Source organism: Ranitomeya variabilis, chromosome 4 (assembly GCF_051348905.1).
Source record: "Ranitomeya variabilis isolate aRanVar5 chromosome 4, aRanVar5.hap1, whole genome shotgun sequence".
NCBI classification, from domain to species: Eukaryota; Metazoa; Chordata; class Amphibia; order Anura; family Dendrobatidae; genus Ranitomeya; species Ranitomeya variabilis.
In genome coordinates this window covers 131,049,914-131,075,623 of record NC_135235.1, presented here as the reverse complement: position 1 = coordinate 131,075,623, position 25,710 = coordinate 131,049,914, and the positions used below count along the sequence as shown (strand labels likewise).

Here is a 25,710-nt window from a genome sequence, read left to right as displayed (position 1 = left end):
TTCATCCATCCAGGTCTCTTTAAATGCTTCAAATTCTTCCTTATTTTGGGGATTGTTACCAATTGTGAGGTTTAATTTAATTTAGCAAAATCTCCCATCCTTCTTGGACATTTCTGTCCTTTAGAACATCCAGCCATTGGACCTTTCCTACCCTATTTCTGAGGCTATTAAAATCTGCCTTTCTGAAGTCCAGAGTTAACCCCTTCATGACCCAGCCTATTTTGGCCTTAATGACCTTGCAGTTTTTTGCAATTCTGACCAGTGTCCCTTTATGAGGTAATAACTCAGGAACGCTTCAACGGATCCTAGCGATTCTGAGACTGTTTTTTCGTGACATATTGTGCTTCATGTTAGTGGTAAATTTAGGTCGATAATTTCTGAGTTTATTTGTGAAAAAAACTGAAATTTGGCGAAAATTTTCAAAATTTCACAATTTTCACATCTTGAATTTTTATTCTGTTAAACCAGAGAGTTATGTGAAACAAAATAGTTAATAAATAACATTTCCCACATGTCTACTTTACATCAGCACAATTTTGGAAACAATTTTTTTTTTTGCTAGGAAGTTATAAGGGTTAAAATTTGACCAGTGATTTCTCATTTTTACAACAAAATTTACAAAACCATTTTTTTTAGGGACCACCTCACATTTGAAGTCAGTTTGAGGGTTCTATATGGCTGAAAATACCCAAAAGTGACACCATTCTAAAAACTGCACCCCTCAAGGTGCTCAAAACCACATTCAAGAAGTTTATTAACCCTTCAGGTGTTTCACAGCAGCAGAAGCAACATGGAAGTAAAAAATGAACATTTAACTTTTTAGTCACAAAAATGATTTTTAGTAACAATTTTTTTATTTTCCCAAGGGTAAAAGGAGAAACTGGACCACGAACGTTGTTGTCCAATTTGTCCTGAGTATGCTGATACCTCATATATGGGGGTAAACCACTGTTTGGGCGCCCGGCAGGGCTCGGAAGGGAAGGAGCGCCATTTGACTTTTTAAATCAAAAAATGGCTCCAATCTTTAGCGGACACCATGTCACGTTTGGAGAGCCCCCGTGTGCCTAAACATTGGAGCTCCCCCACAAGCGACTCCATTTTGGAAACTAGACCCCCCAAGGAACTTATCTAGAAGCATAGTGAGCACTTTAAACCCCCAGGTGCTTCACAAATTGATCCGTAAAAATGAAAAAGTACTTTTTTTTCACAAAAAAATTATTTTAGCCTCAATTTTTTCATTTTCACATGGGCAACAGGATAAAATGGATCCTAAAATTTGTTGGACAATTTCTCCTGAGTACACCGATACCTCACATGTGGGGGTAAACCACTGTTTGGGCTCATGGTAAGGCTCGGAAGGGAAGGAGCGCCATTTGACTTTTTGAATGAAAAATTATCTCCATCGCTAGCGGACACCATGTCACGTTTGGAGAGCCCCTGTGTGCCTAAACATTGGAGCTCCCCCACAAGTGACCCCATTTTGGAAACTAGACCCCCCAAGGAACTTATCTAGAAGCATAGTGAGCACTTTAAACCCTCAGGTGCTTCACAAATTGATCCGTAAAAATGAAAAAGTACTTTTTTTTCACACAAAATTTCTTTTAGCCTCAATTTTTTAATTTTCACATGGGCAACAGGATAAAATGGATCCTAAAATTTGTTGGGCAATTTCTCTTGAGTATGCCGATACCTCATATGTGGGGGTAAACCACTGTTTGGGTGCACGGCAAGGCTCGGAACTGGAGGCGTGCCATTTGACTTTTTGAATGGAAAATTAGCTCCAATCGTTAGCGGACACCATGTCGCGTTTGGAGAGCCCCTGTGTGCCTAAACATTGGATCTCCCCTACAAGTGACCCCATTTTGGAAACTAGACCCCCCCAAGGAACTTCTCTAGATGCATAGTGAGCATTTATAACCCCCAGGTGCTTCACAGAAGTTTATAACGCAGAGCCGTGAAAATAAAAAATAATTTTTCTTTCCTCAAAAATGATTTTTAGCCCAGAATTTTTTATTTTCCCAAGGGTAATAGGACAAATTGGACCCCAAATGTTGTTGTCCAGTTTGTCCTGAGTACGATGATACCCCATATGTGGGGGTAAACCACTGTTTGGGCGCACGGCAGGGCTCGGAAGGGAAGGCATGCCATTTGGCTTTTTGAATGGAAAATTAGCTCCAATCATTAGCGGACACCATGTTGCGTTTGAAGAGCCCCTGTGTGCCTAAACATTGGAGCTCCTGCACAAGTGACCCCATTTTGGAAACTAGACCTCCCAAGGAACTAATCTAGATGTGTGGTGAGCACTTTGAACCCCCAAGTGCTTCACAGAAGTTTATAACGCAGAGCCATGAAAATAAAAAATAATTTTTCTTTTCTCAAAAATGATGTTTTAGCCCACAATTTTTTATTTTCCCAAGGGTAACAGGAGAAATTGGACCCCAAAAGTTGTTGTCCAGTTTCTCCTGAGTACGCTGATACCCCATATGTGGGGGTAAACCACTGTTTGGGCACATGCCGGGGTTCGGAAGGGAAGTAGTGACGTTTTGAAATGCAGACTTTGATGGAATGCTCTGCGGGCGTCAGGTTGCATTTGCAGAGCCCCTGATGTGCCTAAACAGTAGAAACACCCCACAAGTGACTCCATTTTGGAAACTAGACCCCCCAAGGAACTTATCTAGATGTGTGGTGAGCACTTTTAACCCCCAAGTGCTTCACAGAAGTTTATAACGCAGAGCCGTGAAAATAAAAAATAATTGTTCTTTCCTCAAAAAATTATGTTTTAGCAAGTAATTTTTTATTTTTGCAAGGGTAACAGGAGAAATTGGACCCCAACAGTTGTTGCCCAGTTTTTCCTGAGTACGCTGGTACCCCATATGTGGGGGTAAACCACTGTTTGGGCGCACGTCGGGGCTTGGAAGGGAGGGAGCACCATTTGACTTTTTGAACGCAAGATTGGCTAGAATCAATGGTGGCGCCATGTTGCGTTTGGAGACCCCTGATGTGCCTAAACAGTGGAAACCCCTCAATTCTAACTTCAACACTAACCCCAACACACCCCTAATCCTAATCCCAACTGTAGCCATTGTGGCGCCCCCACTGCCGCAGGGCCGTGGGGTACCCGGTACCGGGCCTCTGGGTCTCTGCTCTGGGGTTGTCACGGTGGCTAGACCCGGTCCGTGACCCTGCTGAGGGGCGCCCAATGAAAGGTGTGGATGGTGGTGGTAGTGCGGTGCAGTGCTGGTCACAGTAAATAACGAGGACACCAGGTTGCAGTCCCTTTACCTCTTTACTGAAGGCTTCAGGATCCTCAGTCCAGAATACGGTTAACCAGGCTGCGCAAGTCCGGCCGGTCCGATGGCACCTCCAGAGTTCCCTTTGCAGGTGGAAATCTGTGCCTACCTTCTAGCGCTTGTGTGTTGTGGTCCTCCCCTGCTGTGCTTACGGGATAGTCCCCACAACTGTTGTGTCTGTTTCTCGTGTTCCCTCACAACTCGATTCTGATGTTCTTCTTCGTCCCCCAGATGATATGGCTAGGACGCACCCGTATGACGGGTAGCCTCGGAGCTCTTCCTGGACCCTAGTGTCGCCCTTCTCCTGTTGTTGCCCCCTGTGTCTTCGTAGGTGATTTGTTTGAGACAGCCCGCCTATAGCTGACTGTCCTGCCGTAGGTTTAAAGTATTGCTTGGAGCCTAGTACTTCCTCGGCGTTCCGGCCACCGGCTACACGCCTCAGTAGGATGTTGCCTCGTCTTACAGCATGACTCCTACTGGTATTTCTCCTTGTTGTGTTGATCTCGTTTCTCACTCAGCACAATAGACCTCGCTTCTTGTCCTTTCTTAGGGCACCACCGCTATCTCGTGCAGGCACGGTCCCGTAACGTTCTCTCTGTTCGCTAGGCCTCTGTCAGGATCCCACCCCTGACAGGGACCCCCCTGAGTCTCTCCCCGCAACACACTCTGCCACAGGGTGTTGCCTGTTCGATTCCCAGTCAGCTTCTCCCTAACTTCCTGTCTAACCCCCAGTTTTACCAGACTGTGAGGAGTGGCCTAATACATAGCGCCCTTAGCTCCCCCTGGAGGCCAAACTGTGAAGTGCATTGGTGTCTGTGATACCTGGTCAGGTGAACTCCTTCAGTGCCATCAGACGTACCATAGCCCCCCTTAGCAGCGGAGCATCAGTACTGCAATGACCAGGACTCTGGGGCGCTGCACCATAACCCTAATCACAACCCTAACCCCAACATACCGCTAACCACAACCCTAACCCCAACACACCCATAACCCTAATTCCAACCCTAACCCTAATCCTAACCCTAATCCCAACCCTAACCCTAATCCCAACCCTAACCACAACTGTAACCCCAACACACCCCTAACCCTATCCGTAACCCTAACCACAAGCCTAATCTTAACACTATTTCCAACCCTAGCCCTAATTCCAACCCTAACTCTAATTCCAACCCTAACCCTAAGGCTATGTGCCCACGTTGCGGATTCGTGTGAGATTTTTCCGCACGATTTTTGAAAAATCTGCAGGTAAAAAGCACTGCGTTTTACCTGCGGATTTACAGCGGATTTCCAGTGTTTTTTTGTGTGGATTTCACCTGCGGATTCCTATTGAGGAACAGGTGTTAAACGCTGCGGAATCCGCACAAAGAATTGACATGCTGCGGAAAATACAATGCAGCGTTTCTGCACGGAATTTTCCGCACCATGGGCACAGCGGATTTGGTTTTCCATAGGTGTACATGGTACTGTAAACCTGATGGAAAACTGCTACGAATTCGCAGCGGCCAATCCGCTGCGGATCCGCGGCCAATCCGCTGCGGATCCGCGGCCAATCCACTGCGGATCCGCGGCCAATCCGCTGCGGATCCGCGGCGGATCTGCAGCCAAATCCGCACTGTGTGCACATGCCATAACCCCACCCCTAACCCTACCCCTAACCCTACCCCTAACCCTAACCCTAACCCTAACCCTACCCCTAGTTCTAACCCTAGTTCTAACCCTAACCATAGTGGAAAAAGAAAAAAAATATTTTCTTTTATTTTATTATTGTCCCTACCTATGGGGGTGATAAAGGGGGGGGTTATTTATTATTTTTTTTATTTCGATCGCTGTGATAGAACCTATCACAGCGATCAAAATGTAATTGCAACGAATCTGCCGGCAGATTCGGCGGGTGCACTGCGCATGCGCCCGCCATTTTGGAAGATGGTGGCGCCCATGCAGAAGACGGATGCACACCGGGAGCCTCGGTAAGTATAAGGGGGGAGATCGGGGCACGGGGGGAGCGTCGGAGCACGGGGGGGTGGCATAGGTGCATGGGGGGAGCGGACAGGAGGACGTGGGAGCGGAGCACAAGATGGAGGGGAGCGGAGCACAGATCGGTGGCTTGGGGGGGCGATCGGTGGGGTGGGGGGGTCACATAAGTGTTTCCAGCCATGGCCGATGATACTGCAGCATCGGCCATGGCTGGATTGTAATATTTCACCAGTTTTTTAGGTGAAATATTACAAATCGCTCTGATTGGCTGTTTCACTTTCAACAGCCAATCAGAGCGATCGTAGCCACGGGGGGGTGAAGCCACCCCCCCTGGGCTGAAGTACCACTCCCCCTGTTCCTGCAGATCGGGTGAAATTGGAGTTAACCCTTTCACCCGCTCTGCAGGGACGCGATCATTCCATGACGCCACATAGGCGTCATGGGTCGGATTGGCACCGACTTTCATGACGCCTACGTGGCATCAAAGGTCGGGAAGGTTAAAGTCTGAGTCCTCACTGGTCTTCCTCCTCTTGTAAACCAAAATTTGAGGATAGCATGATCGCTGCCTCCTAAATTCCCAACCACCTTTAGTTCCTCATCCGTTTCCTACCTGTTGGTAAGAATTTGGTCTATGTGTGCAGATCCTCTTCTTCTCTCTTCTACCTTTTGAAAGATAAAGTTGTCAACAAGAGAAGATAAGAATTTTCTGAATCCAGTACTTTTGCTTGTTTGAGATTCCCAACAAATACCTGGATAGTTAAAATTTCTTCCTGTCTGTATATTTCCCATCCTAAATTGCCCTATGTTAAAGCTCTCCTTATGAGTGTAGCAATGCATCTACCAAATGTGTGTATTCCTGTTTCCGAAAGATGCAACCCATCTCTAGCAAGGAGTACATCAAACAGGTAATTCACTTTCTGGTCAAGAAACCCAAAACGTTGCTCATGGCACTATTGATGTAGCTAGTTGTTCACCTGTAGGAACCTGTTCAATCTCCTTGATCCATGTCCATCCACTGAGAGGATGGATGAGAAGACGACTTGCACTCCCAGTTCCTTTACTTTCCGGCCTAGTTCTTCAAAGTCTCTGCATATAGTTTCCAGGTCCTTTCTTGCTGTATCATTTGTTCCTACATGTATTAATAGACATGGGAAGTCATCTGTAGCACTGAAGAGTCTTGATACCCTATCAGACACACCTTTGATTTGGCCACCTGGAAGACAGCACACTTCGCATGAAGTAATGTACAGTCGGCATATATCAGCTTCTGTTCCACTCAGTAGGGAATCCCCATGAACACCACTCTCCTTTTCTTCTTCTTCAACACATCGCTTGTTTTTCTCCCTTCGTGAGGCTTTTGATTTCTTACTGGGGTATTCCTTGTGGGCTAAGCACTTTTTTGATGCCATGAGACATCTCTGTCTGGCTCCTTTCAGTATGAGCACATTAAGAAGTCCGTGTAATTCGGTCTGATATTAGACAGCAATGCACAAACTGGCCGCAGCTCTCCTGATCCAAGTATGACAGCCTCATAGAAATATATAAAGTTGTCATGCTCATATTATGAGATCCACAGCTTGTCCCTCCATTGCAGTCAGATCTAGGATAAACTTACATGAACGTCTGAGAATAAATAAATCATATGCACCTAAAAATTACAAAAGCAATGATATTGTTGCACTAGTATCGAGGATACAATTGTCCATATGAGGATGTACTGTCTCTGAACACTCACTGTCCATACGATGATCCTGTGTTGGGAGCGAGTCAAAAACTGGACACACAGGCATAGAACATGGTGAAGATCTTCAGGGAGTCCCAACCAGAGCCTCACCTGATGCTTTTGCTAGACCACATGTGCGAGAAAACAGCATGGTACATGAAGGAGTTTGACGTCACACGCCGTTAGTTCCCACACATGGTCTAGCAAAAGCTAGAAGAACATTGCTAACCTCGATACTAGTGCAACAATATCATTGCTATTGTAATTTTTAGGTGTGTATGATTTATTTATATGTATGTCTTTCAAATGCACAGTGAGTGATCATGGACGTCTAACCCATCAATGAACAACCGCGTCCTTAATACAAGTGCAACAATATTATTGCAACTGTGATTTTTTAGATGCATGTGATTAGTTTTATGTGTATGTGGATGTCTCTCCCTTGAATGCCCCTACCATAAGGGGCTACTTACATAGGAGGTATATTTTAGGCATTTATGTACACCAAATAGGTTGTCTTCCTCCTTTTTTCTAGAGTTGCTGTCACAATATATATTTACAATTAGAACCTGGTTGGTTTGTAGCATTTTTATCTTTTGTACAGCCTTTGTTGGGCTCTTGTTTGATTGATTGTAATCACACATGTTATGGTTTGAAGGAGGTACACTGAAGACAGGCCAGCAATTGCATAACTACCCTCACTTTTCTATAGTTTATTTTTGATCCCCATTTGTTTGCTACTTCATTGTCATCAATCTATTTTTTGTTTTCTGTCATCCTGCAGCCCTCTAGTTTAGAGTCATTACAAACAGAGTGATCTATTTCAAGTGTGTATTTCTGTTTATGTTGATGATTATGGCCTACAGCCAATGAAAACCCAAAAGTTATTATCTCAGTAAATTAGAATACTTTAGAACACCAGCTTGAAAAATGATTTTAAAATATGAAATGTTGGCCTAGTGAAATGAATGTTCAGTAACTGCACTCAATACTTGGTTGGGGCTCCTTTTGCATCAATTATTGCACAATGTGGCGTGGCATGGAGGCGATCAGCCTGTGGCACTGCAGAGGTGTTATGGAAGCCCAGGTTGCTTTGATAGCAGCCTTCAGCTCATCTGCATTGTTGGGTCTGGGGTCTCTCATCTTCCTCTTGACAATGCCCGGTAGATTCTCTATGTGGTTAAGGTCAGGCAAGTTTGCTGGCTAATCAAGCACAGTGATACTGTTATTTGTTAACCAGGTATTGGTACTTTTGGTGGTGTGGACAGGTGCCAAGTCCTGCTGGAGAATGAAATTTCCATCTCCAAAAAGCTTGCCGGCAAAGGGAAGCGTGAAGTGCTCTAAAATTTCTGGTAGATGGCTGCTCTGACTTTGGTCTTGATAAAACACAGTGGACTTACACAGCAGATGACATGGCTCCCCAAACCATCACTGATTGTGGAAACTTCACACTAGACTTCAAGCAGCTTGGATTGTGTGCTTCTCCACTCTTCCTCCAGACTCTGGGACTTGATCTCCAAATGAAATACAAAATTTACTTTCATCTGACAACAACACCTTGGACCACTGAGCAACAGTCCAGTTCTTTTTCTCCTTGGCCCAGGTTGGACGCTACTGGCATTGTCTATTGGTCATGAGTGGCTTGATACAATGAGTGCGACACTTGTAGCTCATGTCCTGGATACGTCTGTGTGTGGTGGTTTTTGAAGCAATGAATCCAGCAGCAGTCCACTCCTTGTGAATCGCCCCCAAATTTTTGAATGGCCTTTTGTTAACAATCCTTTCAAGGCTGCGGTTATCCCAGTTGCTTGTGCATCTTTTTCTACCACACTTTTTCCTTCCATTCAACTTTCCATTAATATGCTTGAATACAACACTCTGTGAACAGCCAACTTTTTCAGTAATGACCTTTTGTGGCTTACCCTCCTTGTGGAGTGTGTCAGTGACTGTCTTCTGGAAATGTTTCAAATCAGCAGACTTGCCCATGATGGTGGAGCCCACTGAAACAGACTAAAGGTACCTTCACACTAAGCGACGCTGCAGCGATATCGACAATGATGCCGATCGCTGCAGCGTCGCTGTGTGGTCGCTGGAGAGCTGTCACACAGACAGCTCTCCAGCGACCAACTATGCCGAAGTCCCCTGGTAACCAGGGTAAACATCGGGTTACTAAGCGCAGGGCCACGCTTAGTAACCCGATGTTTACCCTGGTTACCAGTGTAAAAGTAAAAAAAACAAACAGTACATGCTCACATTCCAGTGTCTGTCACACGTCCCTCGCCGTCTGCTTCCTGCACTGACTGTGATTGCCGGCCGTAAGGCACAGCACAGCGGTGACGTCACCGCTGTGCTCTGCTTTTACTTTACGGCCGGCACTCACAGTCAGTGCGGGAAGCCGCCGGCGAGGGACGTGTGACAGACACCGGAATGTGAGTATGTACTTTTTTTTTACTTTTACACTGGTAACCAGGGTAAACATCGGGTTACTAAGCGCGGTCCTGCGCTTAGTAACCCAATGTTTACCCTGGTTACCATTATAAAACATTGGTGGCATCGTTGCTTTTGGTGTCAAACACGACGATACACGCCGATCTGACGACCAAATAAAGTTCTGAACTTTCAACAACGACCAGCGGTATCACAGCAGGATCCAGATCGCTGCTGTGTGTCAAACACAACGATATCGCTATCCAGGATGCTGCAACGTCACGGATCGCTATCGTTATCGTTGCAAAGTCGCTTAGTGTGAAGGTACCTTAAGGGACCTTTTAAACACTTAGGAAGCCTTTACATGTGTTTTTTGTTAATTATTCTAGTTTACTGAGATAATGACTTTTGAGTTTTCATTGGCTGTAAGCCATAACCATCAACATTAACAGAAATAAACAATTGAAGTAGATCAGTTTGTAATTACTCTATATAATATATGAGTTTCACTTTTTATATTGAAGAACTGAAATAAATTAACAGTTTGATGATATTCTAATTTAGTGAGAAGCATTTGTATTTGTGTAATCTAACTACATTATGACAAATTATTATTATCATGTTAATACATTACCCCATAAAATAGCTACTGTATCTTAAAATATGTGAAGGCATAGATTTATACTGTCACTAATAGTAGGGTTAATCAATAAATCTTAGAATAAAAATAAGTTTCAACATTACATGTGTTAAATAAAATGTTCTTGTGCTGAGATAATCTTATAAATGTGTCCCGCTGTGTACTGTGTAATGGCCCTGTCTGACCGTGCAGGAAAATGGACGAATCATACTACATCTCCTGGCAGGGGAGGACGCAAAACAGCATACAGACAGTACAGCAAGGGATCACAGCTGCTGCTTTCTGTGTAGTAAACCATGTTTAAAAACATTTAAGGAAAAGTTTCACCTCACAAAAGGAATCATTTGCGATCTCCTGCTGTCCTGTCTGTATACTCTCTTTTGCTTCCTCCCATGCCCAGGAGATGTGGTATGATCAGCTCATGTCCCTGCACGGTCAGACACAGACATTACATAGCAGGGGCACATTTATAAGATTATCTCAGGACAGGAACATTTTTAACACAACTAATTGTGGAACTTATTTTTATTTCAAGGTCTATTTATTGAAATGTATTTTGTTCATGGGAAACCCCATTTTAACTTGATTGCAGTGTTATTAATGTTATGTTTACTCTAAATGGATCTTATCTTATGATACGTTATGGCAGTTTTATTCAATATCTAGCAAATAGAATATTGTAAGGTAAGGGAAAGGCTCTTTTGGGTTATGGAAAATGTACTTTTCACAACACATTTTGCATCTTCCCTGTTTTGAATTGCCACAGAATTTGGTGGTAAATAACAGAGAACTGCATTATTAATAGATAAAGCATTCAATATAGAAATTGATCATTCTTTATTTTGAGGCAAATTTGGGAACTGCCTTTCAAATGTGCTGTAAGCAAGTCACTGAAGAGGAATGAGTTACTGTAACTGCAGCCATAACCTTCCTACAAACAATGGGCGGTATCGCTACTGTGAATCGGGATTTCTTACATTTGTACTGCCACAGGCACTGTAAAAGCGTGTCCTGAATTAGTAAAAGGGGACTTTATCGTGTATTGAAGAATTATTCTGTTGTCAATCCATTTTTATCATGAGGTCTATTAAACGAAAATATATGCAAGAAGTAGAACTGGAGTTTTCAACTCAGAAAAATTGCAATTATTAGTAGAAACTCTCCAATAATGCCAGTAAAACATAGTATAATGAAATATGAGAAATGTGGTTTTAACTATTTTTTTCCTTTTCATCATTTAGGCTTCAATAAGATTCTTCATCCATTCAAAATAATGGTAATGTAATCTGCATATGTACTTTGTTATAACCAACATTTTGAGAGTCATGAGAAGAGCAGACATCTAAGTAGCAATTACTGAGCAAAGTACCATTCCTCCGGGATGTACAATCAAAACAGCATGGGAAATGGAACTATCAGAGCCCCACGGAGGGAAGATAGCTGTCTCTCCTCCAGGAGGAGAGAACATTCCTCTGGGGCCTTTACTAAACTGCAAGAGACAGTGCTGCTTCTCGAAGAAGAACTAAGGCAGAAATGGAAAGAGCTGCAAGAAAAGGATGACAAAATCAAACAGCTGGAGAAGGAACTGGAAACTAAATCCGTTCAGATAGACAAGCTACAGGATGCTATTGGGTACAATATCCAATTATCCCCAAAAGGAAGTCAGAGGAAAAAGCTTCTAAGTGTCATAAACCAAGGGCCTGCTCAATATAATGAAAAAGCTACTGACACCCATAGACGTCAGAAAGCCAAGGAAGGAGTGTCAGCTGAACCCACCTCACGGCATTACTACAGTCCCAGTTGTCAGAATCCTGATGTCACCTGCGTCCGTAAGGATTCTAGGTAAAGGATTTATTTTGCTTCTATGTGTTCTTTCACTTTCTCAATGATTTTGGACCAGTGGTTGATGATGATTGGTGCAATCAATAGCTTATTTTCTGATGATAGCTTCCCTTTAAGAAAAAAATTTAGTTTCTGTATCATGACATCTTTCTTATGTTTTAATTTAAAGGATACCTGTTGTAACACTACCCCTGTGTAAGCAGAGGTAGTCCTAAATAAGGTAGTTTAAAACCTCACGAAAGATGCCTATTTCAGTTCCATCCCCTGTGCTTTTGCTTGGCTTTTTTGATATGCAAATTAGGTTAGCAAGGACACTGGTGGGTGTATCAAAGCACTTGCAGTCTGTGGCTCCTCATTGCTTCTTTCCACTGCAGTGCCACCTATACTTCTTGATTGACTGTGGAGACTGTGCATCTGTTGCATAATGGCACCTCTGTTTCTCCACTATCAATAAAGAAACAGGAGTGGCACCGGGGGAAGGGTGGGGAGCAAAGAGGAGCCATAGTCTGCATGTGAACTGATATACCCACCAGTATCCTAATTTGTATACCAATAAAAGCTGAATTTCAGTGCACAAGTTAAGGCTGTAGAAGGATTTTTTCATGTTTTACAAAGCCCTATCTGAACTCTTTCTGCACGTGCAAGAGTAATGTTTCTGAGAAGCTCCTTTAACCCCTTAACGACCGCCAATACGCCTTTTAACAGTGGCAGTTAAGGGTACTTAAACCACAGCGCTGTTAATTCTCGGCGCTGTGGAAAAAGTGATTTTATCTGGGGTCTCGGTTACCGGGAGTTGCCGAGACCCCAGAGAACATGATTCGGGGTTTTTTTACCGACCCCCGGGTTGCGATTGCCGTTGATTAACCGTTTACCGGCGGTTGCAAAAAAAAATAACGCGATTTCCCATTTAATTTCTCTGTCCTCCGATGTGATCGCACATCAGAGGACAGAGAAATGGTGTCCCCGATCGCCCCCCGATACTCACTTGTCTCCCCCGGTGCTCCTCATGGCTCCCGATGGGCACCGCCATCTTCTTCCGGCCAAAAAATGGCGGGCACATGCGCAGTGTGCCCTGAGGCCGGCACCCAGAAGATCTTTGGGGTCTCGGCTGCCAGAGGTAGCTGAGACCCCAAAGAACATGATCGGGGTCGGTTTTCACCGACCCCCACTTTGCGATCACCGGTAATTAACTGTTTACCGGCGACCGCAAAAAAAAAAAGCGATGTGTAATTCTCTGTCCTTTGATGTGATTGCACATCAGAGGACAGAGAAATAGGGGGATTCGGGGACTCTGTTATACTTATCGGTGTCCCTGGATCCTCCTGTGTCCCCTCCTGGCCGCCGGCTTGTTCCTCCGTTAAGAAAATGGCGGGCGCATGCGCAGTGTGCCAGCCATGATCTGCCGGCCGGCAGCTAGAGGAGTTGGGGCTAAATTTAGGGTTAGGGTTAGGGTTGGGGCTAAAGTTAGGGTTAGGGATAGGGTTGGGGCTAAATTTAGGGTTAGGGTTAGGTTTGGGGCTAAAGTTAGGTTTAGGGTTGGGGCTAAATTTTGGGTTAGGGTTAGGATTGGGGCTAAATTTAGGGTTAGAGTTGGGGCTAAATTTAGGGTTAGGGTTAGGGTTGGGGCTAAATTTAGGGTTAGGGTTAGGTTGGGGCTAAATTTAGGGTTAGGGTTAGGGTTGGGGCTAAAGTTAGGGTTGGGGCTAAAGTTAGGGCTAGGGTTGGAGCTAAAGTTAGGACTAGGGTTGCGGCTAAAGTTAGGATTAGAGTTGGGATTAGGGTTAGGGTTTGGATTAGGGTTGGCATTAGGGTTACGTTTGAGATTAGGGTTAGGTTTGGGATTAGGGTTAAGGTTAGGGTTGAGATTAGGATTAGGGGAGTGTTGATTTAGGGTTCTGATAAGGGTTATGGTTGTTTTGGGGTTAGGGTTGTGATTATCATTAGGGTTGTGATTAGGATTATGGATCTGGTTGGGATTAGGGTTAGGGGTGTGTTGGGGTTAGGGTTGGAGTTAGAATTGGGTGGTTTACACTGTTTAGGTACATCAGGGGTCTCTAAACGCCACAGCCAATTTTGCACTTAAAAAGTCAAATGGTGCTCCCTCCCTTCTGAGCTCTGCCGTGCGCCCAAACAGTGGTTTACCCCCACACATAGGGGCATCAGCGTACTCGGGATAAATTGGAGAACAACTTTTGGGGTCTAAGGCTACGTTCACATTAGCGTTGTGCAACGCAGCGTCGGGCGCGGCTGCGGCGACGCATGCGTCATGCACCCCTATATTTAACATGGGGGCGCATGGACATGCATTGCACTTGCGTTTTGTGACGCATGCGTCACTGCGGCGCATGCATCAGGGCGCAGAGGACGCAGCAAGTTTTGTGCGTCCAAAATCAAGCAAAAAAAGGACGCATGCGTCACAAAACAATGCGTTTTGCATGTGTTTTGCATGCGTTGTGTGTTGCGTCGCCGATGCGTCGCCGACGCAACACACAACAATGCAAATGTGAACGTAGCCTAATTTCTCCTGTTACCCTTGTGAAAATAAAAACTTGGGGGCTAAAAAATCTTTTTTGTGGAAAAAAAAATATTTTTTATTTTCACGACTCTGCATTATAAACTTCTGTGAAGCACTTGAGCATTCAAAGTTCTCACCACACATCTAGATAAGTTCTTTGGGGGGGTCTAGTTTCAAAAATGGGGTCACTTGTATCAGCGTATTCAGGAGAAATTTCACAACAAAATGTTTGGTTAAATTTCTGTTTTTACACTTGTGAAAATGAAAAAAATGGTTCTGAAGTAAAATGTTTTCAAAAAAAGTTAAATGTTCATTTTTTCCTTCAACATTGTTTCAGTTCCTGTGAAGCACGTAAAGGGTTAATACACTTCTTGCATGTGGTTTTGAGCACCTTGAGGGGTGCTGTTTTTAGAATGGTGTCACACTTGGTTATTTTCTATCATAATGACCCCTCAAAATGACTTCAAATGTGATGTGGTCCCTAAAAAAAATGGTGTTGTAAAAATGAGAAATTGCTGGTCAACTTTTAACCCTTATAACTCCCTAACAAAAAAAAATGTTGTTTCCAAAATTGTGCTGGTGTAAAGTAGACATGTGGTAAATGTTATTTATTAACTATTTTTTGTGACATATCTCTCTGATTCAAGGGCATAAAAATACAACTTTTGAAAATTGCAAAATTTTAAAAATTTTCTCCATATTTCCATTTTTTTCATAAATAATCGCAAATAATATTGAAGAAATGTTACCACTATCATGAAGTACAATATGTCACGAAAAAAACTTTCTCAGAATCAGCAGGATCTGTTGAAGTGTTCCAGAGTTATAACCTCATAAAATGACAGTGGTCAGAATTGTAAAAATTGGCTGGGTCATTAAGTACCAAATTGACTCTGTCACTAAGGGGTTAAAAACACTACATCTATTGATATGCTTCACTTACTGATTTTAAGAGTTTAACAATAAATGTTCACTATTATTCAAATTTAAGGGATTATCTGGAAATAGGAGAAAAAAATAAATAAAATGTCATTAGAAATTTCTGTAAAGTGCTGTGGAATTAATGGCGCTATATAACTGAGTGAAATAAATAAATAAAATAAATTAGAAATAAATTCCTAAATAGCAAATCACACGTATTTTGTTTAGGGAGGTAATTAGTGTAGCAGATCAAAATGGCTGCTATTTGGTTAAACAAATTGAAAACTGTCCAAGAGTTTTAATAGGACAGGAGCTCTGCTGTCCACACTGTGTTTTTGATCTAATACAGAGGATACCAAAGGTGCTGAGGTAAGTTGAGGCTCCTCACACTGCTGTACACCATGACTTTCTGATCTAATATTGGAGATCCCATGGGTGCTTTGGTATTTGATCTAATGAGGCATTTGCTCTAATACTGGAGATACCTGAGGTGCTGATGTAAGAAGAGGCTGCTCACACTGCTGTCCATCCTGTGTCCTTGCCCTTATAATGCAGATACCAAGGGTGCTGAGGTAAGAAGAAACCGCTCACACTGCTTTCCACCCTGCCTTTTTGAATGAGAGCAGCTGCTGTGATCTGGAGCTTTTTACTTAACAAGCTCATAGGCTCCTGTTCTATTAACATTCTAGGGCATGTTCTTCAACAGTGTAACAGTGTAACAACCATTGTATTGTACTATAGTGATTATCTCCCTAGGTAAAACAAATATGATTTGCTAATTAAAGATAATTAGGAATCTACTCATAATTAATTTCCTTTATTTATTTTTTTCTTTTCCCTGAGAACATTTTAAATAAAACTCAGTTGCCATACCTGCACAGTGCAAAAATGACAAAGGGATTCAAATAGCACAGTGTTCCCTTCATTGAATGTAAGAGGTTTGTCTATGCAAATTGCCTCTGCTGAAAAAAAGAGGACTTAACTCTATAGCGCCACCTATTGGAAGTAGCGATCCTACAAGTCACAATCAACCCTTTAACGAGTCGTGCAATATGACTTAGGATAAAAGCCAAATCAGTATCTCAATTCGCAGACACGGTGTTTCGGGCTGTTGGCCCTCGTCAGAGGTTTGTCTGGGATTTTAAGAAGGCAACTCAAGGACTGGAAATACAAAAGCAAAAAAGCAACGGAGTCAACACCAACTGTATAATAAAGGGAACCTGACAACTGATACATGCTGCCCAATCCAAAAGCAGCATGTATTAGACCGTGGATGTATGATTTCAGCTATATATATTTAACTCTGAAACAGTGCATCGCTTCACACATAGTTTAATAGCCACAAAGGACCATGAAGCGCAGAAGACAAGTCAGAGTGGTGGGTCCCCAGCAGCTTCTTCCCGACCGGTGCCTGTGACTAGACACGGTGAAGTCACCGGGGACCCACCTATCCGACTAGTCTCCCCTATGCCTCCTCCTTGGTGATATTCGATAAAGTAATACAATGATAACATCACATATATGATTACATATATGAGTGCTGCAACCAACCACAGACCTCAAAACCAAAACCAATTGCATGTATGAATTGTGAATGCTAAAAACAGTCTTTCACTGCAATAGTGAATGATGTACATGACATCATTGTTGCAGGAACAGTGAGATCACAGCAGCAGCAGTGCTGGAGTAGCTAAAGATTTAATTAGTTTACAATGGTTATATTTTAATTTGACAATATTTTCTGCCCATTGGTCATTTTCTTAAAATTCTAAACAATCCCTCTAAAAATCCTTCAAGGGTGTCAGAAAATGTTAATCTATGCATCACAGTTATTTATATATCTTAAGATTTATTCCTAATGGCTCTTTGACTAAACCCTGGAACAGTCACTTGATCTGACACAAGGGCACCTTTTTTTACAAGTTGATCTCCATTATTTAAAGGAAAACTAAACCTAAAACATTATTTTTAAAGAAGATGTACACTACTTTACATTGATGACCTACTGTATCCTTAGGATAGGTCATCAATGTCTGATCCATCTTCTGGTAGTGGCTAAGGCTTAGAACTGCACATCCGCCTCCTATTCAAATCAATAGGAGTTAGATGTGCAGTACCCTGTGGTAGCCACTATCAAGATAGCCAGCTTCACAAGGGGGTGCCTGGTGTTGGAACCTGGCAGATCAAACGATCAGACATTGATGATCTATCCTAAGGATAGGTCATCAATGTAAAGTAGTGAACAACTTCTTTAAATTAAATAAGAAATATAGTTGTCCTCTCAAAGATCCTGAAAGAGTCAGTCTTCTGGAAAAGATGCAGAGAAGCAAGAAATTCTATCATTGACTTGTGCCCCACTAAATTGTCATCCTTTTGCCAAGAGGAAGAGGCTTAAGGAATCTTTTATTATATTGCAAACTGATTAAAACAGTGAGATTTTTACTGGAGCCAGTCTTCAATTTTGGCATAGTCAGCTGACCATCTTAAATATAATGCTGGATGCGTCCTTCTGTCTGAAGCCAGTGTGGGCAGCGCCTGCACACTGTGGCGCCGGAGTCAACGCGTGCACATAAAACACGTTGGCACCATTTTATTGAACACACTGTGTGTGTGAATTCACAGACACAGTGTCTTCAACAAAATGTCACTGGATATTGCGGTATGCTCACGCACTGACTTTGCTACCATTTTATTGAAGTAATGTACTATAACATCAACAAACCCTGGCACAATTTTAATTGTAACACACCGTGAGCAGAGCACTACGCATATGTTGCCCATGAGGCTACTGGAAAAAATTACTTCAAGAGTAATAAAACTTTAAGTTTAAAAATATAATTAAAGATAAAGGATAAAGGGAAGGAAAAAAGCCAACGGAGGAATACATAGGCAACACCAGACCTAGAAAGTCTGGGCGCAGTGCAAAAAAAAAAGGTCGTAAAGCAGCCAGGATAGGAAGACATATATAAGACCTCACCCACAAACTTCTGCACCAACAACCCAACAACAAATTCATTTCTTTAGCAGCTAATGCTGCAATAAAATAAAAAAAACACCATTAAAAGTTTTTAACCTTATTCGATCAACAATAATGCAGTTGTAATGCCTGAAAGCACCTTCTGAGGAGGAAGCTCAGGCAAAAAAGCAAGAAGGGCCAAAGCTCAAAGGGTTCGCAACAGTAAGGTTATAGTACAGCACCTTCAATTGTAGTATTGGGGAAAAGGCATATGTCTGCCCGACAGAATACAATGGAAGGTGAGCTTCAGCAGCATCATGAAGCTAATACTGACAGACACAGAATAGCCCGTACTAACCAACCTGCCCGCTGGTGTTAGAACTTGAGGTCTTGCAGTACTGATTTGCTTGCCAAAAACTTCAATGAAGATGACATTGATGCATGCTATCTTGGCCCAATGAACAAAAAATGCCCATTTTGCAATGCAAACCATTTAAAAAATAAAATTACAACAGTCTGTTGTCATAATGGAATCATTATATTGGAAGAAGTAGGAATGCATCCCTGGATTACTAATTACATGAAGGGACCGGAACCAATCTCCAAGAATTTTATGGAAAACATAAGATCATACAATAGTACATAAATGGGTGCACAAGATGACCAATCAATTTACAAGTGAGCAAGTCCTTTCTGTTACAGTATCCATGGTCAAATTTACTATATAACATCTGCGTTATACCCTAACCAAGGTGAATCACCAACATATGCCCAGTTATATATTCTGGATTAGGCTCAATACTTGAATAAAAGAATAAAAGAATGCATAATCCAGCCAACACTGGATGCATTCGTAATGTAATGGAAAATCTCAAAAGAATTCTCGAAGGTATCAATCTTTTCTCCAGAGAATACCAAAATATGCTGAAATTTGAACAAGAACAAATACTAAAGGCAAATCTAGAAAACCGAACGCCAATTGAATATAACATGACTTTCATGAGAGAAAAAGTAAATACTGTGCTCCAGAGCAGAATCAACACTTCAACTGCCAGAGAGGAAATTGCTGTCATGTTCCTCAGTGTAGATGGTACACCCCCAGAAAACTGTGGCACTATAATTCATCCTAAAAGTGGTATTTTACAAAATATATCTATGCGGAGTAGACTCTGTGACCCAATATGCTACCATTTGTTTTTCCCTTATGGGGATTCTGGGTGGACTACAGATCTAAAAAAAACAGTTGGTCAAGGAAATGGTATTCATACCACTTTGCCATTTGTGATGGTACTTTTAACCAGTTCCTTAATGCAGGAAAGATGACACATGAATTTATAGTTGATGCCTATCGTAAAAATTCAGCAAACTGTTTGAATTGGGTATGCAAAAATCAAGGTACCATAAGAGCTGAAGAATACGATGTTCTGCACTGATTGGATGGCCCTCAACTTTCCAGGGAAGTCCAAGAAATATGCCACAAAACTGAACTGAGGTGACCTGTGGACCATGGGAAAAAGCCGGCGGCTGTTCGTGTGATACTGATGCGACACACAGGTGGGCACATGGTTGCCACACGTGTACCACATGTAGTACCCACACGGACACACGGACATGGATGTCTCTAGTACCATTTTTTTTCTGGTACCGGAAATAAATGGACGTGTGAAACCGACCTTAAAGAGACATTTCTGTACAATAAAAAAATGTTGCTTTCAGCTAAGACTTTAATAAAATTAAAAATATACCAATAAAAATGCTTGCCACTCGGGTTCAATACTTAATTTAACCTCTTCATGACCGGAGGTATATTCATTTTTGCGTTTTCATTTTTTGCTCCCCTTCTTCCCAAAGCTATATCTTATTTATTTTTTTGCCAATATGGCTATGTGAGGTCCTGTTTTTTGCAGGATGAGTTGTACTTCTGAACGGCACCATTGGTTTTAACATGTCGTGTACTGGAAAACGGGTGCTGTGAAATTGCAAAAAAAGTGCAATCCCACAGTGGTTTTTTTTTTGTTTTGATTTTTTACTATGTTCACTGAATGCTAAAATTGACCTGCCAATATGATTCTCCAGATCATTACAAGTTCATTGACACCAAACATATGTATGATTTAAGAGAATTGTTGGGAAATATTTTCATTTTTTGTGAATTTTAAAGTAATACTCTTTAAAGGGAGTCTGCCAGTAGGATTTCTCACTCCAAACTATTTATATGCTCATTTAGCTCTTTCAAAGATAAGTCCAGCAATATCTTTACTTGGTCAGTACCTTCCTCCATTTCTGGGGAATCGGCGTTTGAATTGATATACAAATTAGGCTAAAGAGCTACGCACACGGTCAAAATTGTTGGTACCCCTCGTTTAATGACTTAATGATTTAATAATAAATAAAAATCTATGAAAATGAACAAATGAAACTCAGACATTGCTTTTCAACCGTGCTTCCACACAATTTTAAAAAAAATAAAACTCATGAAATAGATCTGGACAGAAATGATGGTACCCTTAACTTAATATTTTGTTGCACAACCTTTTGAGGCAATCACTGCAATCAAACGATTCCTGTAACTGTCAATGAGACTTCTGCACCTCTCGACAGGTATTTTGTCCCACTGCTCAAGAGCAAACTGCTCCAGTTGTCTCGTGTTTGAAGGTTGCCTGTTCCAGACAGCATCTTTCATCTCTTTCCAAAGATGCTCTATAGGATTTAGGTCAGGGCTCATAGAAGGCCACTTCAGAATAGTCCAATGTTTCCTCTTAGCCATTATTGGGTGTTTTTAGCTGTGTGTTTTGGATCATTATCCCTGTTGCAAGACCCATGACCTGTGACTGAGACCAAGCTTTCTGACACTGGGCAGCACATTTCTCTCTAGAATCCCTTTATAGTCTTGAGATTTCATTGTACCCTGCACAGATTCTAGACACCCTGGGCCAGATGCAGCAAAGTAGCCACAGAACATAACAGAGCCTCCTCCATGTTTCACAGTAGGGACAGTGTTCTTTTCTTGATATTCTTCATTTTTCCATCTGTGAACATAAAGCTGATGTGCCTTGCCAAAAAGTTCCATTTTTTTCTCATCTGTCCATAGGACATTCTCCCAGAAGCTTTGTGGCTTTGTCAACATGTAGTTTGGCAAATTCCAGTCAGGCTTTTTTATGATTTTTTTTCAACAATGGTGTCCTCCTTGGTCATCTCCCATGAAGTCCACTTTGGCTCATACAACAATGGAAACAATGGATGGTGTGATTTGACACTGATGTTCCTTGAGCGTCAAGTTCACCTTCAATCTGTTTAGAAGTTTTTCTGGGCTCTTTTGTTACCATTCATATTTTCAATCTCTTTGATTTGTCATCAATTTTCCTCCTATGTCCACGTCCTGGGAGGTTGGCTACAGTCCCATGGATCTTAAATAATATGTGCAACTGTAGTCATAGTAACATCAAGCTGCTTGGAGATGGTCTTATAACTTTTACCTTTAACATGTCTATACATTTGTCTATAATGTTCTTTCTAAACTCCTGAGACAGCTCTTTCCTTCGCTTCCTCTGGTCCATGTTGAGTGTGATACACACCATGTCACCAAACAGCACAGTGAATATCTGTAGCCTATATACAGGCCCAGTTACTGATTTGAAGATTGTAGACACCTGTGATGCTAGTTAGTGGACACACCATGATTTAACATGTTCCATTTGTCACATTATTTTCAGGGGTACCATCATTTCTGTCTAACCTACAGTATTTCATGAGTTTTATTTTTTTTTTAATTCTGTGGAAGTATGGTTGAAAAGCAATGTCTGACTTTCATTTGTTCATTTTCAAATATCTTTTATTTATTATTACTTTTGTCAGATTCAAGTTATTTCTGTGACCATTGTGGGTTTTTATATGTAATTTGAAAGCCACTGTCACTCCAACTCTATTCGTCGCCCAGCGCCACTTCCTTTTGCTGGACTGATGACTCCGTTGCTTGAAGTCACATCGTAAAGAGTCTGTCAGTTAAGTAAGAGGAGGAGATGCTGGGTGGAGAATAGAGCTGGAGTGACAGAGGCTTCAGATCTGAAAATAGCTTTTCAGCCTCATTTGCATATCAATTCAAACACTTATTTCACAGTAATGAAGGAATGTACTGGTCTTGTAAATTGCTGGACTTACCCTTGAAATAGCTACATACGCATATAAATAGTTTGGGGGTGAAAACCTGCTGACTGATTCCATTTTAACTTTACCTCTAGTTGAATTCCATTAAATGGTTTTTAGTGGGCAATTTATACGTTCTCTGCCATGAGGAAGTATCTGTCAGTAGTGGGCAGATGCTGGTTAACCTGCACTTTATGAACTTTTTCGGCAACAGTCGAGTGCATTAGTAAAGGTACTGCCATGTCTGTCAATGTTATTTTTTGCTTTGACTAAAATGCCATCGGTTACCTTACTATTTGATTGCATTAACTACACTGCTGTCACTTCAAAGGCCCTTGACAAAATCCCATGTCACCCAGCACTTGTCAATACAAGAAGCTTTTTAATCAGGGACTTGGCTGTTAACTGAATACATTTTACAGAGAAATGTTATGGATTTTGCTAAACAAAATGTTCAGTAAAAATGATTATGTGCCTGACAAAATATTAAGACACCAATTTCTCAGCAGCTCCCATCAGACACTGTCAAATTGCCGCCCTCCCAATTGAAAAATAATTAGCGCTATGTTAAAAGGTTACAGCACCGCTGAGCTGTTCTGATGACATTGATGATTGTCTTCTAAAATGCCAGAAGGCAAAACTCCCAGGAGGAATCCTTTTGGAATTATTTCAGTGGCTAACAAAACTAAATTCTCATATCATTTGGAAAGATGGAAAATAATATTAGAGTCTTTGTCTTAAAATGATTACTGGGTATAGTCTCCCATGTGGAGAGAGACATTGAAACATTTTCTTCTCCTCATCCTGAGGCACAATATTGAGGAAATGATATTCGCAATGACATTTATCCTCTGCTGCATGATAAGAAGAGCACAAATATTTGCTGTGGAGAAGGTTATTTCAGACCCTCCATACAGCTGATTGCTCATATCTAAAGCAGATGTCATTTTTTAATTGTGGTGTTGTGGCATTATAAAGCTATGATGTTAGTTTGCACATGGAAGTAGATATGAATCATGTTCTTTTATCCCTAGTGCTAAGAAGCTAATCACTGGAGCCATCATGAGTAATGACTTCTTGAGGCAGCTAGAGGCTTCTCATGTTCGGAGGATGGTGGACTGTATGTATGAGAGGGTGTACAGCCAATCACAGCTAGTCATTCAGGAAGGGGCAGCAGGAAACCATCTCTATGTTCTAGCAGGTAAGGAATATGTCATTTTTTAGTGAATAGTAGTGCACCAACCTAGTGTTTTGTATTGGGAAGAATTGAAAACCTTCTGAGCCTGGACAACTTGAAGGGTTAATCTCATCTTTAGGAAAGGTGCATGTGACCGCATGTTCCCTATCCGAGAAAAACAGTCCGATTATGGCTGGTTTCACACTAGCGTTGGGCAGAGCTGCAGAGGGCTGCGTAGTTCCTCCGTTAAGCCCCGCCCACTGCCGCGCTTTTTCCATTCAGCTCTGCCTACGTTGGCATGCGTCCTACATACCTATCTTTAACATAGGGTATGCAGGCCATACGGATTTATGTGGATGCCTCCGCATGTGTCGGTTTGACGCTGCACCAAACTGCGTCGAAAGCAACATGTTGCATTTTGTTGCGGTCGGCGCAGCATGAAAATGACGCATGCGGAAGCATCCACATATATTCGCATGGCTTGCATACCCAATGTTAAAGATAGGCACGCAGGAAGCATGCCGACATAGGTGGAGCTGAATGGAAGAGGTGTGGCAGTGGGTAGGGCTTAACGGAGGAACTACGCAGCCCTCCGCAGCTCTGTCCAATGCAAGTGTGAAGCCAGCCTAAACTCATCACACTCTAATTAGACTGTGATCAGAGTTTCATCAGAGTGGGACCAGTTTTTCTGGGACATGGAGAAATTAAAAAAAAAAAGTTTCTCCATTTTCTCTACTCTGTCTGTCCTTGAAAATTGGACTGCACTCGGATGAAGGTCCGAAGTTTTCCATGGGCCCATAAACATGAAGGCAAATTGTCGCATACTGCAATTTTTTTCCTCATACCAATCGACCTCATGAAATAACATTGGTCCGAGTGTGATCAAAACTACAATCGTCTTCATGAACCCTTATAGATAGGTATTGCTGGATTTGCAGAAAATCTTGAGTTAGTAACACTTTTCTTTTGTTGACAATGCATTGCCTAGGAGACCGACCACTGCTGCATTATAGCCTGTAAGAACTGCTCTGAAGTTGTCCAGGATTAGGAGGTAACAGAACCCTCCAGTGATTCTGACCAGATTCCAAACAATGCTAAGAAGCACAAAAGAAAAGAGCTTGTAAGTTGTAAGCACTCAGTAGTGTCTAAAAATGGTGGTCAGTATCCGAGGCAATAAGCTGTAAGCAAAAGAAAAGTGTTAATATCACAAGATAGGCTGAAAAGTTTACTCAGAAGTAAATTGCAAAATTGCTTCTATTTACAAGCACAATATTTGAGTTCAATTTTATGAAAAACGGTAAAATCCCTTTAAAGAGTCTGGTCACTTGGTTTTGTTCAAAAACCTCTCAAAATAATGTAAAATATTAGATAATACTCACCTTAGTAATCCCCTGTTGCTCCTGTGCCAAAACTTCCTAGTGCCCCTACCAGTTTCATCATGCTTCATTTAAACAAATAACATCAGCCAATCACTGGCCACATTGATAATTAGCAAGTCCACGCTGCATCTTGTGATTGGCCTGCACAGAGCCCAGCAGGAATATGTGATCATTGTGCAAGTGACTGTGGTGCTCACATTTAAGTAAAACAAAAAAATTGCCAACCCCAATTTATTGGCTGAATCCAGGCTTATTCAGAATCAGGACAAATTCACATGTCATTTCTTTATTTGTGTTCATAAAAGTAGGTCGATTTTCAACACTGCTGAATCCACTGTTCTTGCATTTTTGGTCATTGTCTGTTTTTCCCATATATGTGTCCTACTTTATTCTTGTATGAACAAAAAAGCTGATATTGGTTTCCCAAGCTCCTTCTAGCTTCAATGTCAAACATTCAGTGACAAACAGAAACTGATGGTAAAAACATACACACAGGTTGTACAGTGATGACACACTGATGGTAAAAATGGACACATGGACCAAACACTGATGACACACTGGTGGTAAAAATGGACATAAGGACCAAACACTGATAACACACTGATGCTAAAACAAAAACATGGACCAAACTCTGATGACACACTGATGGTAAAAATGGACACATGTATGAAACACTGATGACACACTGATGGTAAAAATGGACACACGGACCAAACACTGATG

At 41.9% G+C, this 25,710-nt stretch overlaps 1 protein-coding gene across 1 annotated transcript in view; it reads left to right on the top strand.

The window, feature by feature from the left end:
- LOC143770046 (cGMP-dependent protein kinase 2-like) overlaps positions 1–25,710 on the top strand; it is a 363,231-nt gene that overhangs the window by 163,676 nt on the left and 173,845 nt on the right. The window contains exons 2-3 of the mRNA XM_077259271.1: positions 11,296–11,896; positions 23,466–23,632. Of these exons, the coding sequence (XP_077115386.1) occupies positions 11,436–11,896; positions 23,466–23,632 (628 nt within the window). The 5' untranslated portion in view covers positions 11,296–11,435. The remainder of the gene's footprint in view (positions 1–11,295; positions 11,897–23,465; positions 23,633–25,710) is intronic.